Genomic DNA, 13,861 nt, shown 5'->3' with positions numbered 1-13,861 from the left:
TCAAACAGTCACTCTCCAAACTCCACTATGGCCAAGACCAAAGATCTGTCAAAGGACACCAGAAACAAAATTGTACATTTACATTACATTTAAGTCATTTAGCAGACGCTCTTAGACCTGCACCAGGCTGGGAAGACTGAATCTGCAATAGGTAAGCAGCATGGTTTTTAGAAATCAACTGTGGGAGCAATTATCAGGAAATGGAAGACATACAAGACCACTGATAATCTCCCTCGATCTGGGGCTCCATGCAAGATCTCACCCCGTGGGGTCAAAATGATAACAAGAATGGTGAGCAAAATCCCAGAACCACATGGGGGGGACCTAGTGAATGACCTGCAGAGAGCTGGGACCAAAGTAACAAAGCCTACCATCAGTAACACACTACGCCACCAGGGACTCAAATCCTGCAGTGCCAGACGTGTCTCCCTGCTTAAAGCCAGTACATGTCCAGGCCCGTCTGAAGTTTGCTAGAGAGCATTTGGATGATCCAGAAGAAGATTGGGAGAATGTCACATGGTCAGATGAAACCAAAATAGAACTTTTTGGTAAAAACTGAACTCGTCGTGTTTGGAGGACAAAGAATGCTGAGTTGCATCCAAAGATCGCCATACCTACTGTGAAGCATGGGGGTGGAAACATCATGCTTTGGGGCTGTTTTTCTGCATAGGGAACAGGACGAATGATCCGTGTAAAGGAAAGAATGAATGGGGCCATGTATCGTGAGATTTTGAGTGAAAACGTCCTTCCATCAGCAAGGGCATTGAAGATGAAACGTGGCTGGGTCTTTCAGCATGACAATGATCCCAAACACACCGCCCGGGCAATGAAGGAGTGGCTTCGTAAGAAGCATTTCAAGGTCCTGGAGTGGCCTAGCCAGTCTCCAGATCTCAACCCCATAGAAAATCTTTGGAGGGAGTTGAATGTCTGTTGCCCATCAACAGCCCCAAAACATCACTGCTCTAGAGGAGATCTGCATGGAGGAATGGGCCAAAATACCAGCAACAGTGTGTGAAAACCTTGTGAAGACTTACAGAAAACATTTGACCTCTGTCATTGCCAACAAATGGTATATAACAAAGTATTGAGGTACACTTTTGTTATTGACCAAACACTTTTTTTTCCCACCATAATTTGCAAATAAATTCATTTAAAATCCTACAATGTGATTTGAGATTTTTTTTCTCATTTTGTCTGTCATTGTTGAAGTGTACCTATGATGAACAGTACAGGCCTCTCATCTTTTTAAGTGGGAGAACTTGCACAATTGGTGGCTGACAATACTTTTTTGCCTCACAGTACATGTAAACATTATTAGGATGGCATTGTATAAAGTGACTAGTAATCCATTTATTAAAGTGGCCAGTGATTGGGTCTCGATGTAGGCAGCAGCCTCTCTGAGTTAGTGATTGCTGTTTAGCAGTCTGATGGCCTTGAGATAGAAGCTGGTTCTCAATCGCTTGGTCCCAGCTTTGATGCACTTGTACTGACCTTGACTTCTGGATGGTAGTGGTGAACAGACAGTGGCTCGGGTGGTTGATGTCTTTGATGATCTTTTTGGCCTTCCTGGGACAGCGGGTGTAGTAGGTGTCATGGAGGGCAGACCGCACCACCCTCTGGAGAGCCTTGCGGTTGAGGGCGGTGCAGTTGCCGTACCAGGCGGTGATACAGCCCAACAGGATGCTCTGGATTGTGCATCTGTAAAAGTTTGTCGGGATGTTGGGTGACAAACCAAATTTCTTCAGCCTCCTGAGGTTGAAGAGGCGCTGTTGCGCCTTCTTCACCACACTATCTGTGTGGGTGGACCATTTGTGTGGGTGGACCATAGGCGGGTTCTTCCTCTGCTGTTTCCTAAAGTCCATGGTCTCCTTTGTTTTGTTGACGTTGATTTCCTGACACCACACTCCATGTGTCCTCACCTCCTCCCTGTAGGCGGCGTCGTCGTTGTTGGAAATCAAGCCCACCATTGTTGTGTCGTCTGCAAACTTGATGATTGAGTTGGAGGCATGCATGGCCACGCAGTCATGGGTGAACAGGGAGTACAGGAGGGGGCTGAGCACGCACCTTTGTGAGGCCCCAGTGTTGAGGTTCAGCGAAGTGGAGATGTGGTTTCCTACCTTCACCACCTGGGGGCAGCCCGTCAGAAAGTCAAGGACCCAAATTGCACAGGGCGGGGTTGAGGCCCAGGGCCTTCAGCTTGATGATGAGCTTGGAGGGTACTATGGTGTTGAATATTGAGCTGTAGTCAGTGAACAGCATTCTTACATAGGTATTCCTTTTGTCCAGATGGAATAGGGCAGTGTGCAGTGTGATGGTGACTGTGTTGTCTGTGGACCTGTTGGGGCGGTATGCAAACTGAAGTGGGTCTAGGGTGGCCGGTAAGGTGGAGGTAATATGATCCTTGACTCATCTCTCAAAGCACTTCATGATGACAGAAGTGAGTGCTACAGGGCGATAGTCATTTAGTTCAGTTAGCTTTTCCTTCTTGGGTACAAGAACAATGGTGGCAATCTTGAAGCATGTGGGGACAGCAGACTGGGATAGGGAGCGATTAAATATGTGCATAAACACACCAGCCTGCTGGTCTGCGCATGCTCTGATGACATGGCTGGTGATGCAGTCTGGGCCAGCAGCCTTTTGAAGGTTAAAACGCTTAAAATGTTTTACTCATGTCAGCCACAGAGAGAGGGGAGGTGGCACTGTATTATCCTCAAAGCGGGCAAAGAAGGTGTTTAGTTTGTCTGGAAGCGTGATATCGGTGTCCGTGACGTGGCTGGTTTTCTTTTTGTAGTCTGTGATTTCCTGTAGACTCTGCCACATACTTATCGTGTCTGAGCCGTTGAATTGCGACTCCACCTTGTCCCTGTACTGGCATTTCGCTTGTTTGATTGCCTTGCGGAGGGAATAACTACACTGTTTATATTCAGTCATATTCTCAGACTTCTTTTCATGGTTAAATGCGGTGGATCGTGCTCTCAGTTTTGCACGAATTCCGCCATCCATCCACGGTTTCTGGTTAGGATAGGTTTTAATAGTCACAGTGGGTACAACATCTCCAATGCACTTCTTTATAAAACGCACTCACTGAGTCAGCGTATAGGTTGATGTTGTTCTCTGAGGCTGACTGGAACATATTCCAGTGCGTGTGATCAATATATATAGTGTATAAATGTCTGATGACTCGCTACCTTGAAGACATGATAGGCTATTCACCGGCACTCAGTTCGACCCACTCCACACACACAAGTAATTACCTGTAAAACATTTGATTTGAGTCTCTGGCTGTAAATGAACCGATTAGTATTCCCCAGGGTGGTGCAAGGAGAGAGGGAAGTCTGCTGATTATACCCTACTAAGATATAGACTCCTTACAGCTTATTTTATTATTACACCATGACAACAAGATGGACAATTATACATATGAACCGAGTCATACATTAAGGCCAAGTCCAGTAATCAGTCAAATGGAGGACAATCAGGACATACATGGGACCTTCATGATAAATATCCTTAGATAGATCTCTGAAAGCATTTCAACAGTTTGGCTATTCTACTTCCCTTTCTCAACTTTGTCACTTCTGTTTTCTCGGTTTTCTACTTGACTTCTATTTCTTCCAAGGAGCAGTGAGTCCCAACCTCCCTGTGTGTCTGAATGAGCTGATTACTGTGTCTAGTCAATCAGATCCATCTGACGAGGCTGGGAGGCCCACAGCCCTAATGAACAAGGCCTAATCGATCTCCGGTGCTGCTGAGAGGACCCACATTAGGGTAATTAGCCTAAGCAAGGGCACAGGAACGAGGCCCGGGAGGAGCGCGTCTGGGCCTGGGTCGGGCTATAGATACAAAAACACTATGAAACTCTTAGGAGGCCAATGGATTAAAAAAACATTTTGAAACTCTTAGGAGGACAATGGAATTTCATGTTATAATTATATTTTTTATTGATGATGTTTTTTGCCTATTATAAATAATTATTTTGATGTGAACTCTTATTGTCCTCCCTAGAGTCGCTGAATATTTGTTTTATCCTTAGCTTGCTCCTGTTCCTGCACCTTGATTGGAAAATTACAATGTTCTTTCTTTTCATTTGCTTTGTGCCTCTCTGTGGCTGGTTCCTGGATGCCTGTCTGTTTCCGCTTCCTGAATGCCTGTCTGTGGCCGCTTCCTGGATGCCTGTCTGTGGCCGCTTCCTGGATGCCTGTCTGTGGCCGCTTCCTGGATGCCTGTCTGTGGCCGCTTCCTGGATGCCTGTCTGTGGCCGCTTCCTGGATGCCTGTCTGTGGCCGCTTCCTGGATGCCTGTCTGTGGCCGCTTCCTGGATGCCTGTCTGTGGCCGCTTCCTGGATGCCTGTCTGTGGCCGCTTCCTGGATGCCTGTCTGTGGCCGCTTCCTAGATGCCTGTCTGTGAAGGGGTCAGGATGGAAGAGTTGCAGATAAGAACTGACGAGTCTTCGGTGACGGCTGACTTAGAGGTCAGGGTGAAGTTGTACCTCTCAGCAAAAGTCTGATCTGATAAACCCAGCAGTAGCGTTACATTTTAGACACACTCGCACCCCCACTTGCACACACACACCACACACGTACGCAAACACGCAACACACACACCACTGCAGGTGATCCATTTTGGCATAATTAATAAACAGTAGATGAGGTTAGAGTAATTCTAGAGTGGAGATTGTTTTGCAGACAGAGTCTTTCTTCATGCTGTGTGGTCTCCAAGCAATTACCTATTAAATATAATAAGTGCTTAATGCATATCTGGAGATGTATAGCGGAAGATTATAACTGCTAGGCAGGTAATTATCTTTGTGAACATGAGTTGTGAATACAGATCACTGTCTCAGTCAGCCAATGGATGGAAAGCCTACCCTGCCCTCTTTCTGGGGCTCTCAATGATACATTTCTATCCTCTGTTTCTCTCAATGTCCCACCTCAAGAGTTCAGTTTGATTGACAATATGACAAAACAAAAACCTTTTTCTTTGCAATCCTACCAGAAGCAGCAGTGGTTTAATATAGTTTGTATGACACTTTACCCTTCACAGATGTAAACGAGGTTAAATTCTGCCTGCAGTATGTCAACTTTTGTCACTCAAAAGATATTTAACTGTTGACATTGTCAAAGAGGATCAGTGCAGTCTTGACATGTCATCCTCTCGCCCTTTCTCTCTCTCCCTCTCCCTTTCTCTGTGTCTCTCTCCCACTTTATTTCCATCTCTCACTCCGTCTTTGATGCTGAAGGCTCAGAGACACAGGATTTTGAGTTCTTTAAGAATTCTAAAAAAGTATTCAGTTTTGAGATTACATTCAATTGTGATCACCAGCCCAGCAGGGGATAGGAGGGCTGCTTGGTTCAGGGGACAGGAGGGCTGCTTGGTTCAGGGGACAGGAGGGCTGCTTGGTTCAGGGGACAGGAGGGCTGCTTGGTTCAGGGGACAGGAGGGCTGCTTGGTTCAGGGGACAGGAGGGCTGCTTGGTTCAGGGGACAGGAGGGCTGCTTGGTTCAGGGGACAGGAGGGCTGCTTGGTTCAGGGGACAGGAGGGCTGCTTGGTTCAGGGGACAGGAGGGCTGCTTGGTTCAGGGGACAGGAGGGCTGCTTGGTTCAGGGGACAGGAGGGCTGCTTGGTTCAGGGGACAGGAGGGCTGCTTGGTTCAGGGGACAGGAGGGCTGCTTGGTTCAGGGGACAGGAGGGCTGCTTGGTTCAGGGGACAGGAGGGCTGCTTGGTTCAGGGGACAGGAGGGCTGCTTGGTTCAGGGGACAGGAGGGCTGCTTGGTTCAGGGGACAGGAGGGCTGCTTGGTTCAGGGGATAGGAGGGCTGCTTGGTTCAGGGGATAGGAGGGCTGCTTGGTTCAGGGGACAGGAGGGCTGCTTGGTTCAGGGGATAGGAGGGCTGCTTGGTTCAGGGGATAGGAGGGCTGCTTGGTTCAGGGGATAGGAGGGCTGCTTGGTTCAGGGGACAGGAGGGCTGCTTGGTTCAGGGGACAGGAGGGCTGCTTGGTTCAGGGGACAGGAGGGCTGCTTGGTTCAGGGGATAGGAGGGCTGCTTGGTTCAGGACTAAACTGTAGCAGAGGCCCCAGTCTTCATGGGGTATAACATAATGAGATCTGAGCTCTGACGTATTAGCTACTTGTTGATGTGTTCTGTGAGACATCTCACATGTGCGATACATGGTAAATGTTTTTTACACATTAAAACATCCCACATGCTGTCAAAACAAAACGATGTTAGGACAAAACTCTTGTTCTAGTCTTGTCTTAAACTTATACTAAGAGGTGCTTGGAGAAAATTATTGGGGGAGAAAGTAGCTAATCCCAAGCTGTTATCCACCATTGCCCTGTAGAAACAGGGATTGTTATGAGTATCAGCCATACAAACTGCCCTGGGCATTTTTTCTCCAAAGCTGGGTGAGGACACCTAAGATGGGATCTATTGATGTTGCCAGTAACAGGGCAATCTGGCCATAAGCTATAATCAATAGATGGTCTGCTCTAAAAATAGAATGTGATCAACAAGAAACGTACACAGTCGAACTTTGAACAGTAGTGTGTTTCACCTCAATCGGCATCTCACAAGATTTAGCTTCTCCCTTTAATTTATCTTCAAGACAAATACTGTAATACATCCACACTCCATGTGAACCGCACCACTTTTACCCCCCACCCCATCATCGCTCCATCCATACCTCTTTCTATGATAAATCCGTCTCATGGCTGATAGAGACCTCTAAACCAATATGGGGCCTCTCTGGGGATCTAATCAGATCACAGGGGTTAATAACATTCCACATGGTTACCCACAAGCCCTAAGACTAAGATTAAATGGTTCAGGGAGCAGGGTTCCACATTGCTAATAATCACTATTTCCCCAGCCAGGACTCCCAGGTATTGAGTTGAGCACACCTCCACCCTCCTCTCTTTTGCCCTCAGAATAGCCCCAATTGGTTGGGTCATGGACTCTACATTGTGTCAAATGCGTTCGCAGGGATGCTGGCCCATGTTGACTCCAATACTTCCCACAGTTGAGTCAAGTTGGCTGGATGTCCTTTGGGTGGTGGACCATTCTTGATATATCCGGGAAACTGTTCAGAGTGAAAATCCCAGCAGCGTTGCAGTTCTTAACACAAACTTACTACCATACCCTGTTCAAAGGCACTTCAATCTTTTGTCCTGCCCGTTCACCCTCTAAATGGCACACACACACACAATCAATGTCTCAATAATTATTGTCTCAAGGCTTAAAAATCCTATCCTTCATCTACACTGATTGAAGTGGATTTAACAACTTACCATCAATAACTGATTATAGCTTTCACATTGATTCACCTGGTCAGTCTATGTCATGGAAAGAGTAGGAGTTCCTAATGTTTTATACACTCAGTGTACAGCCATTTTTTAACCAGGAAAGATCCCTTGAGGCTGAAACTTTCATTGCCAGGTAGACCTGGTACATCTGCCTCTTCAAAGTATCAGTGGCAGTTATTTATAGATATAAATCGATGACAGCAGAAACTAGCACCCCAGAAGACAGAGACAAAGGGCCCTACTTTAAAGTGATTAGAAGGAGAGCTGTTAGGAGCACAGTACCGTCACACCGGATGATAAGGTGTGTCAGTCTGATTGTGTTTGATAGAATCAAGAAAATAGGACATATTCCACTAACAACAGCACTGTCAGCTACACACATGGTCTCAGTCAGTATGTCTTAAAATACATCCTTTCATGTAGGAGGGGGCTTAGATGTACCACTTGCTTTGTGTTGGGATCATTTTTACATTTTTAGGTCGAAACACATCCAGTCACAAACTGGGGTGATATAATCATACTGGAATCAGAATCAGTAGTACAACAGCATGAGATGTGTATTAAATACTCCAGATTAAGACTCTGTGTTTCTGAGTTGGTTGATGTGTGTTAAAATACAAAGCCCATAACTGTGGTTGCAGCCCACGGGACGCAACAGAAATAGATGCCATTCACACTGCTGTGTTGTTCTCTCTCCTCTCTCTTTTTTTATTTCTCTCTCCCCTCCTTTTTACACATCTTGAATCATGTAGGCATGGGACAAAAATAAAAGTGAATTATCACTGGATTTACAAAGCAGAAAGCAGTTTGTTTCCCTCCACAAGAATACATCTAAGATTATAAAATGAATGCCACATTTGAAACAAATAAACCTGGCTTTGATACAAGGCTACAACCTATACCGTTGCAGAGACCAAATGCTTAATTGAGAGTCTGTGTACAATATGCAACCTGCCCACATTATGTTTGCTATTGTCTGTTTGGGGCCTCCATGACCAACCCTTCAGTCCACAACCATACCACCAAAAACCTCTGCCTATAGGGGCCGAAAGTGTGAAACTTACGGAGGTTGTTGACCCTTGTGTCATAGTTCTGTGCGTGCATGGCGAGGGTGTCCTCCCCCTGGAACTGCTCACCTGGACAATCGACCTGTAACACACTCTGGACAGCCCTGTGTGAGAAAGATAGAAAAAGAGAGAGAGATTGCCATTTATCCAGATGTAAGAAATAGCCAGAAGGACAACGAAAAATATGTCCTATGAAGAACCGTGCATAACGCTTGATTTCAACGCTGCACAGTTGTGTGCACAGGGCACCTAGTTCAAGACGATCACATGATATAAAATATTGCATCTCTGCTTCCATATAAAGCAACATTTTCATATGATTTTTAAAATTTAACTGTTTGATTGAGTGAGCGGTTCCACATTAATTTTAAAAATATAAAATTCAGTGAATAAGTAAGACATTTTCATAAAGAAGACGAATAGGAGCTATTGATTCGTTGTTAGGGAAAGGTCTCCAAATAAAGGAATAGCCTGCGCATGTTGCGGAGCGGAGAGCATGTGGCTATCCACTGCAAGAGACACACGCCCCCGCGCTCTCTGCCAATGAATCAGGCAAGCAGCCCACACAGGTGATGACATTATGCAATCTAGTCCAATTAATAAACTGTCGATGACAGCTACTTTCTACCCATTGAAGAAGCGTGTATTGTGCGCGTAAAAGTCATTGATTGGTTTATATGTATTATAATGTTAACAAAAAAACAAGTTTAGATGATATCCTAGCTTTCTTATTTCAGCGACAACGTTATTAGAATGAGTTAGCCTATCGTAGTTTGCCAATATAAACCTGGCACGCGTGAGGCTAGAACCCAAGAGTCAAATATTATTGTGGCGCGCTCTAGCCTACACGTGAGCACCAAGCAAGCTCCTTGAAAACATGCACAACAAAGAAGATCGCGGCACGCTCAACGGTAGCAGGACCCCAGAAACCCACCTAGTCATATTTTCTCTCTGGGGTCGGTGCGCCTTTTCCAGGCCGAGTTTGGTGAATATCCCAACAAGTGCCATGATAGCCACTACTCCACAGATGATATACACGATTAAATTAGTTTTATCTTTGGTGGGGTCGTGCCGAAGGTCGTTTTTCTTAAACGGGGTTTGACCTGTCATCATCCACACCGGAGTGTCGTAGTTTTTACAGGTGCTCTGATCCAACCGCGAGGTCTTGTAGGAGCAGCAGAACCGAAAGCCACAGGTGCCGCAGCAGTACAGATAATCGCCCGTTTTACAAACGAACGGCGGGTCCCACTGGCCCATCACATCGTAATACCCCCGGCACCTGTCCTCCGTGTGCGGGGGCTCCGAGAAGCTTGCACCCTCGTCCTCCCTGGATCCGTTGCACGTCGTCATCATGACAAAGCCCTCCAGTTGTCCTGGTTCTCCGTCCGCCTTGCAGAACAGCGCCATAACTTTGACCAACAAGTAACCCTGTATAAAGTATTTGCCCCTCATTGTGCTGTCCTTCCACCCCTTCCTTTCAGCTTATCTAGCGCATGTAAGAAGAGACTCGAAGAAGAAGAGCGCACAGTCTTGGTATTATAAAAGTCCAGAAACATATATCCAATTCAGAGAACATCTATAGAAAATCATTCGGTTATTTTTTCAAAATAAAACGTTGAATGTATATAGATATTGTCCTCCTCAGAGCACAATCTCTCTACAGGTGTTCTTATAAAATTATCTCCATGACAAACTAGGCTACTTCAATTTTCAAACCCATCAGCGCGGTTGCAGGCATGGGAGTCGGTGGAGATAGAACTGCACAAGCTATTTGAGCGCGGGTGAGCAAATCAGACCTGAGATGGGAGAGAGCATGGTGCGCAAAGCGAGTAGGGGAGGAGGCATTCCGAAGAAGAGAGAGAGATTCATGTATGGTTAAACAATGACGGTGAATCTGTGACAGCCCAAAACGCACATGAGGAAATATGGGTCGAGTTGTGCTGCCGAGCAATTCATTTTTTTCTCATAATTTGTGCACGAACAAAATATGGTCACGGATGCAGATATTCCGGTTATGGTAACTTCCAAATGAGATTAGAGAGAGCGTTATAGGGTGGTTGTTTTGCCAGCATGGGTATCATAGGCTACACAAGAAGAAAAATGGGTAGGCTAATGAAATTAAGTTGAGTATATACTTCTATTCACTGGACTGAATAATGGTCCACACATACAATGGTGTCGTTCCAAGCACAGTGTCATCATACCTAGAGACGTTTTTATATTCATCACTAAATGCTATTTTCTATGCCTGAAAAAAGTTCTGCCGATGTAGTCTTTTTCCTTTATATTATATGTAATGCATATTTACCATATGCTATCACATTCCACGCAATGTCTTAAACCTGATTAAAGCTCACCTCATCTTAAAAAAAAATACTGTGCAGAAACATGGATAGGTCTATATTAGGGCAAATTAGCGTCTTTCTGGTCGAGCTGTCCATGGTGCTGAAATTATTTTGCTCAACAAGTCGCACTGTCCCCGACCTGATTGCCAACTCCCCAACACTAAACCAGGCAAAATAAGTCGATGGGAGAAACCGACAGAGTTGGGGGAGACAGAAATAGCGTGTGCAAGAGCTAGTTTAGAATTATAATGAAGAAGTTCCTACATGCTCTCGTGGTGATTGCCATTGGTATACATGCGGAGAAAGTCAAGATACATCCGCAGATGTAACTACTGCTGCTAAACAAAAATGATGGTCAGTCCTATCTGGGGTCGTGGGACATCCCTACCCTAACCTTAGCCTTAACCCATAGAAGGTCATACCAAGGATCCTTTTGCTATTTTATTTAACGTTTTAACTCCTTAAAGTATTACAAATATATTTTTTCTGAAAAAATATTTTTGGCTTTACCGCTATTAGCTCACACAAACGCATTGAATAACACGTGAATGACATGGAACAACTAAAAACATCTAAAGGAAGTAAGTTCTGAAGTGTCTGTCCTATATCTGAGAGCAGTGGCGATTTTAGCATGTAATTCTTGGTGGGGGAAAAAATAAATGTTTGGGATGCATGCCAGCAAAGCCACTACACTACACAACACAACACTAAACAATACATTAATTGAACTATAATGGTGACAAATGGTGTCCACAAACTGTTAGGGCCTACATAAAGCTGTCCCAACAGCAGTCCCAACACCTTACCACTGCTACACCTGGCTAACAGCGGAGCCTTGTCTGGCAGCAAAACAATTCATTCAGCCATATTTACTGCCTTTTGAAAAACATAGCTGATATGGCTGACTTGCTTAAACAAATGTGGTTTCTACTGACAATTGACAAACTATGCCATACTGGGACAACAAGCGGATAAGAGGCAATCTGTCATTTCAAATGAAGACATTAATAAGCGATCTAGGACGGGCTTAGTCAATATAACTATTTGTTCAGCACTTTTGAAATGTACAATGACAGAATTCAGAACTTGGGCCGTTCTTACAGTGTTCTCCCTGTACACCAAGTCAGAACCGTAGGATAAATAAAGGAGGCATATAAGCAGACAATGAAAGCTTTTACAATATTCGATGATTATACATTTCTCAAAAGCAGGTTATAGGCTACATGTGCACCATCAAGTCAGAATAGTAGGCTAAATTAAGAGGTGAAAATAGACCAAATTATTAGACACATGGGCTACTAACAGTTTACTACACAACATACACTTAGTACATACACTTTCTTAGCTACAGTATACATATCTCCCTGGCATGTTACATCATTAATACAGCAGAATGAAACACATTTTTGGACTCACCTTGTTGTGCTGTGCTCACAGAAAGGTGGCTCAAAGTGAGATTCTCTGGATTTATAGATTTATAGTGATTTCAAGAAACCTGGGAACCTGGAGGAAAAAAAAGTTGAATCATGATGACATCAGTGATCTTCAGATCGTAGCTCTAGAAAGAGGCCAGAGTTCCCAGTTTACAATTCAGAGTTGGATAAAAGTTCAAAACATATTTTCCCAGTTTTAGCTCCTTTTTTCCCAAGATCCCAGTTGTCTTGAATTCACTAAAGTCAGATTTTGCAGTTCTGACTTAACAGTTGTTTTGGGCGCAGCACAAATCATGCTTCATTGACAGCATGGTCAATGTTAAATGTTTATAATTTTAAGCTAGGAATATAGACCCTTAATCTTAGACTTGGGATCACACAGCCATTCCACTGAATAGCAGGCTAATGATTGTTTTGCAATGCTTGCTGTTAGCCACTGATTCATTCCAAACCACTCAATGTTGAATTTGCGATTTCCAACTTGTTGTGTAATGTTTATGTCCAATGGTCAATGAGCACCGATACGTTTTATTTATAATTTCTCTTAATTATTTCTCTTCATATGACAAGGATTATATAGGATTTGCCACTAGACTGTCGATGACTGCTAGCTATGATTTTGAAAGTATGATGTTGACATGATCAGTCCAATCAAAGTTACTGTATATATAATGTATTTGATGTCATTTTATCTTTGTCCAATGATCTTGAAACTTCTTGGATGGGCACTTCTAATGTAACTCTATGACAGCATCCAAGGGGTTTGACGTGACGTAGTGTCCCCATGAGTGACAGAACACTGAGGCAATCACGGCACACCGCTCCGTATTTTCTGCTGGCTTGCCACAGCACCACAGAAAGTACTGAGCTATACTGAAACACCTGCCTTTTGGAGCTGCCTTACTCAAGAAAACAAAAAAAAGACCATGTTTGTATGCGGCTTTATTAAATAAATTATATATATATATATTACATCGTTTTTGAAAACTGATATGTGACACATACACTGAGGCAAAAAAGTATTTAGTCAGCCACCAATTGTGCAAGTTCTCCCACTTAAAAAGATGAGAGAGGCCTGTAATTTTAATCATAGGTACACTTCAACTATGACAGACAAAATGAGAAAAAAAAAATCCAGAAAATCACATTGTAGGATTTTTAATGAATTTATTTGCAAATTATGGTGGAAAATAAGTATTTGGTCACCTACAAACAAGCAAGATTTCTGGTTCTCACAGATCTGTAACTTCTTCTTTAAGAGGCTCCTCTGTCCTCCACTCATTACCTGTATTAATGGCACCAGTTTGAACTTGTTATCACTATAAAAGACACCTGTCCAGAACCTCAAACAGTCACTCTCCAAATTCCACTATGGCCAAGACCAAAGATGTGTCAAAGGACACCAGAAACAAAATTGTAGACCTGCACCAGGCTGGGAAGACTGAATCTGCAATAGGTAAGCAGCTTGGTTTGAAGAAATCAACTGTGGGAGCAATTATTAGGAAATGGAAGACATACAAGACCACTGATAATCTCCCTCGATCTGGGGCGCCATGCAAGATCTCACCCCGTGGGGTCAAAATGATCACAAGAACGGTGAGCAAAAATCCCAGAACCACACGGGGGAACCTAGTGAATGACCTGCAGAGAACTGGGACCAAAGTTACAAAGCCTACCATCAGTAACACACTACGCCGCCAGGGACTCAAAT

At 44.2% G+C, this 13,861-nt stretch overlaps 1 protein-coding gene across 1 annotated transcript in view; it reads right to left on the bottom strand.

The window, feature by feature from the left end:
* The window catches only part of LOC135511365 (protein shisa-9A-like), an 89,792-nt gene that overhangs the window by 75,221 nt on the left and 710 nt on the right, over window positions 1–13,861 (bottom strand). The window contains exons 2-3 of the mRNA XM_064932902.1: window positions 9,307–9,828; window positions 8,370–8,476 (exon numbers count right to left, since the gene is read on the bottom strand). Coding sequence (XP_064788974.1) covers window positions 8,370–8,476; window positions 9,307–9,828 — 629 coding nt within the window. The remainder of the gene's footprint in view (window positions 1–8,369; window positions 8,477–9,306; window positions 9,829–13,861) is intronic.

Source organism: Oncorhynchus masou, chromosome 24, assembly GCF_036934945.1.
Source record: "Oncorhynchus masou masou isolate Uvic2021 chromosome 24, UVic_Omas_1.1, whole genome shotgun sequence".
Taxonomy (NCBI): domain Eukaryota; kingdom Metazoa; phylum Chordata; class Actinopteri; order Salmoniformes; family Salmonidae; genus Oncorhynchus; species Oncorhynchus masou.
The sequence above is the reverse complement of the archived record's forward strand: the minus strand, read 5'-3'. Positions and strand labels throughout refer to the sequence as shown.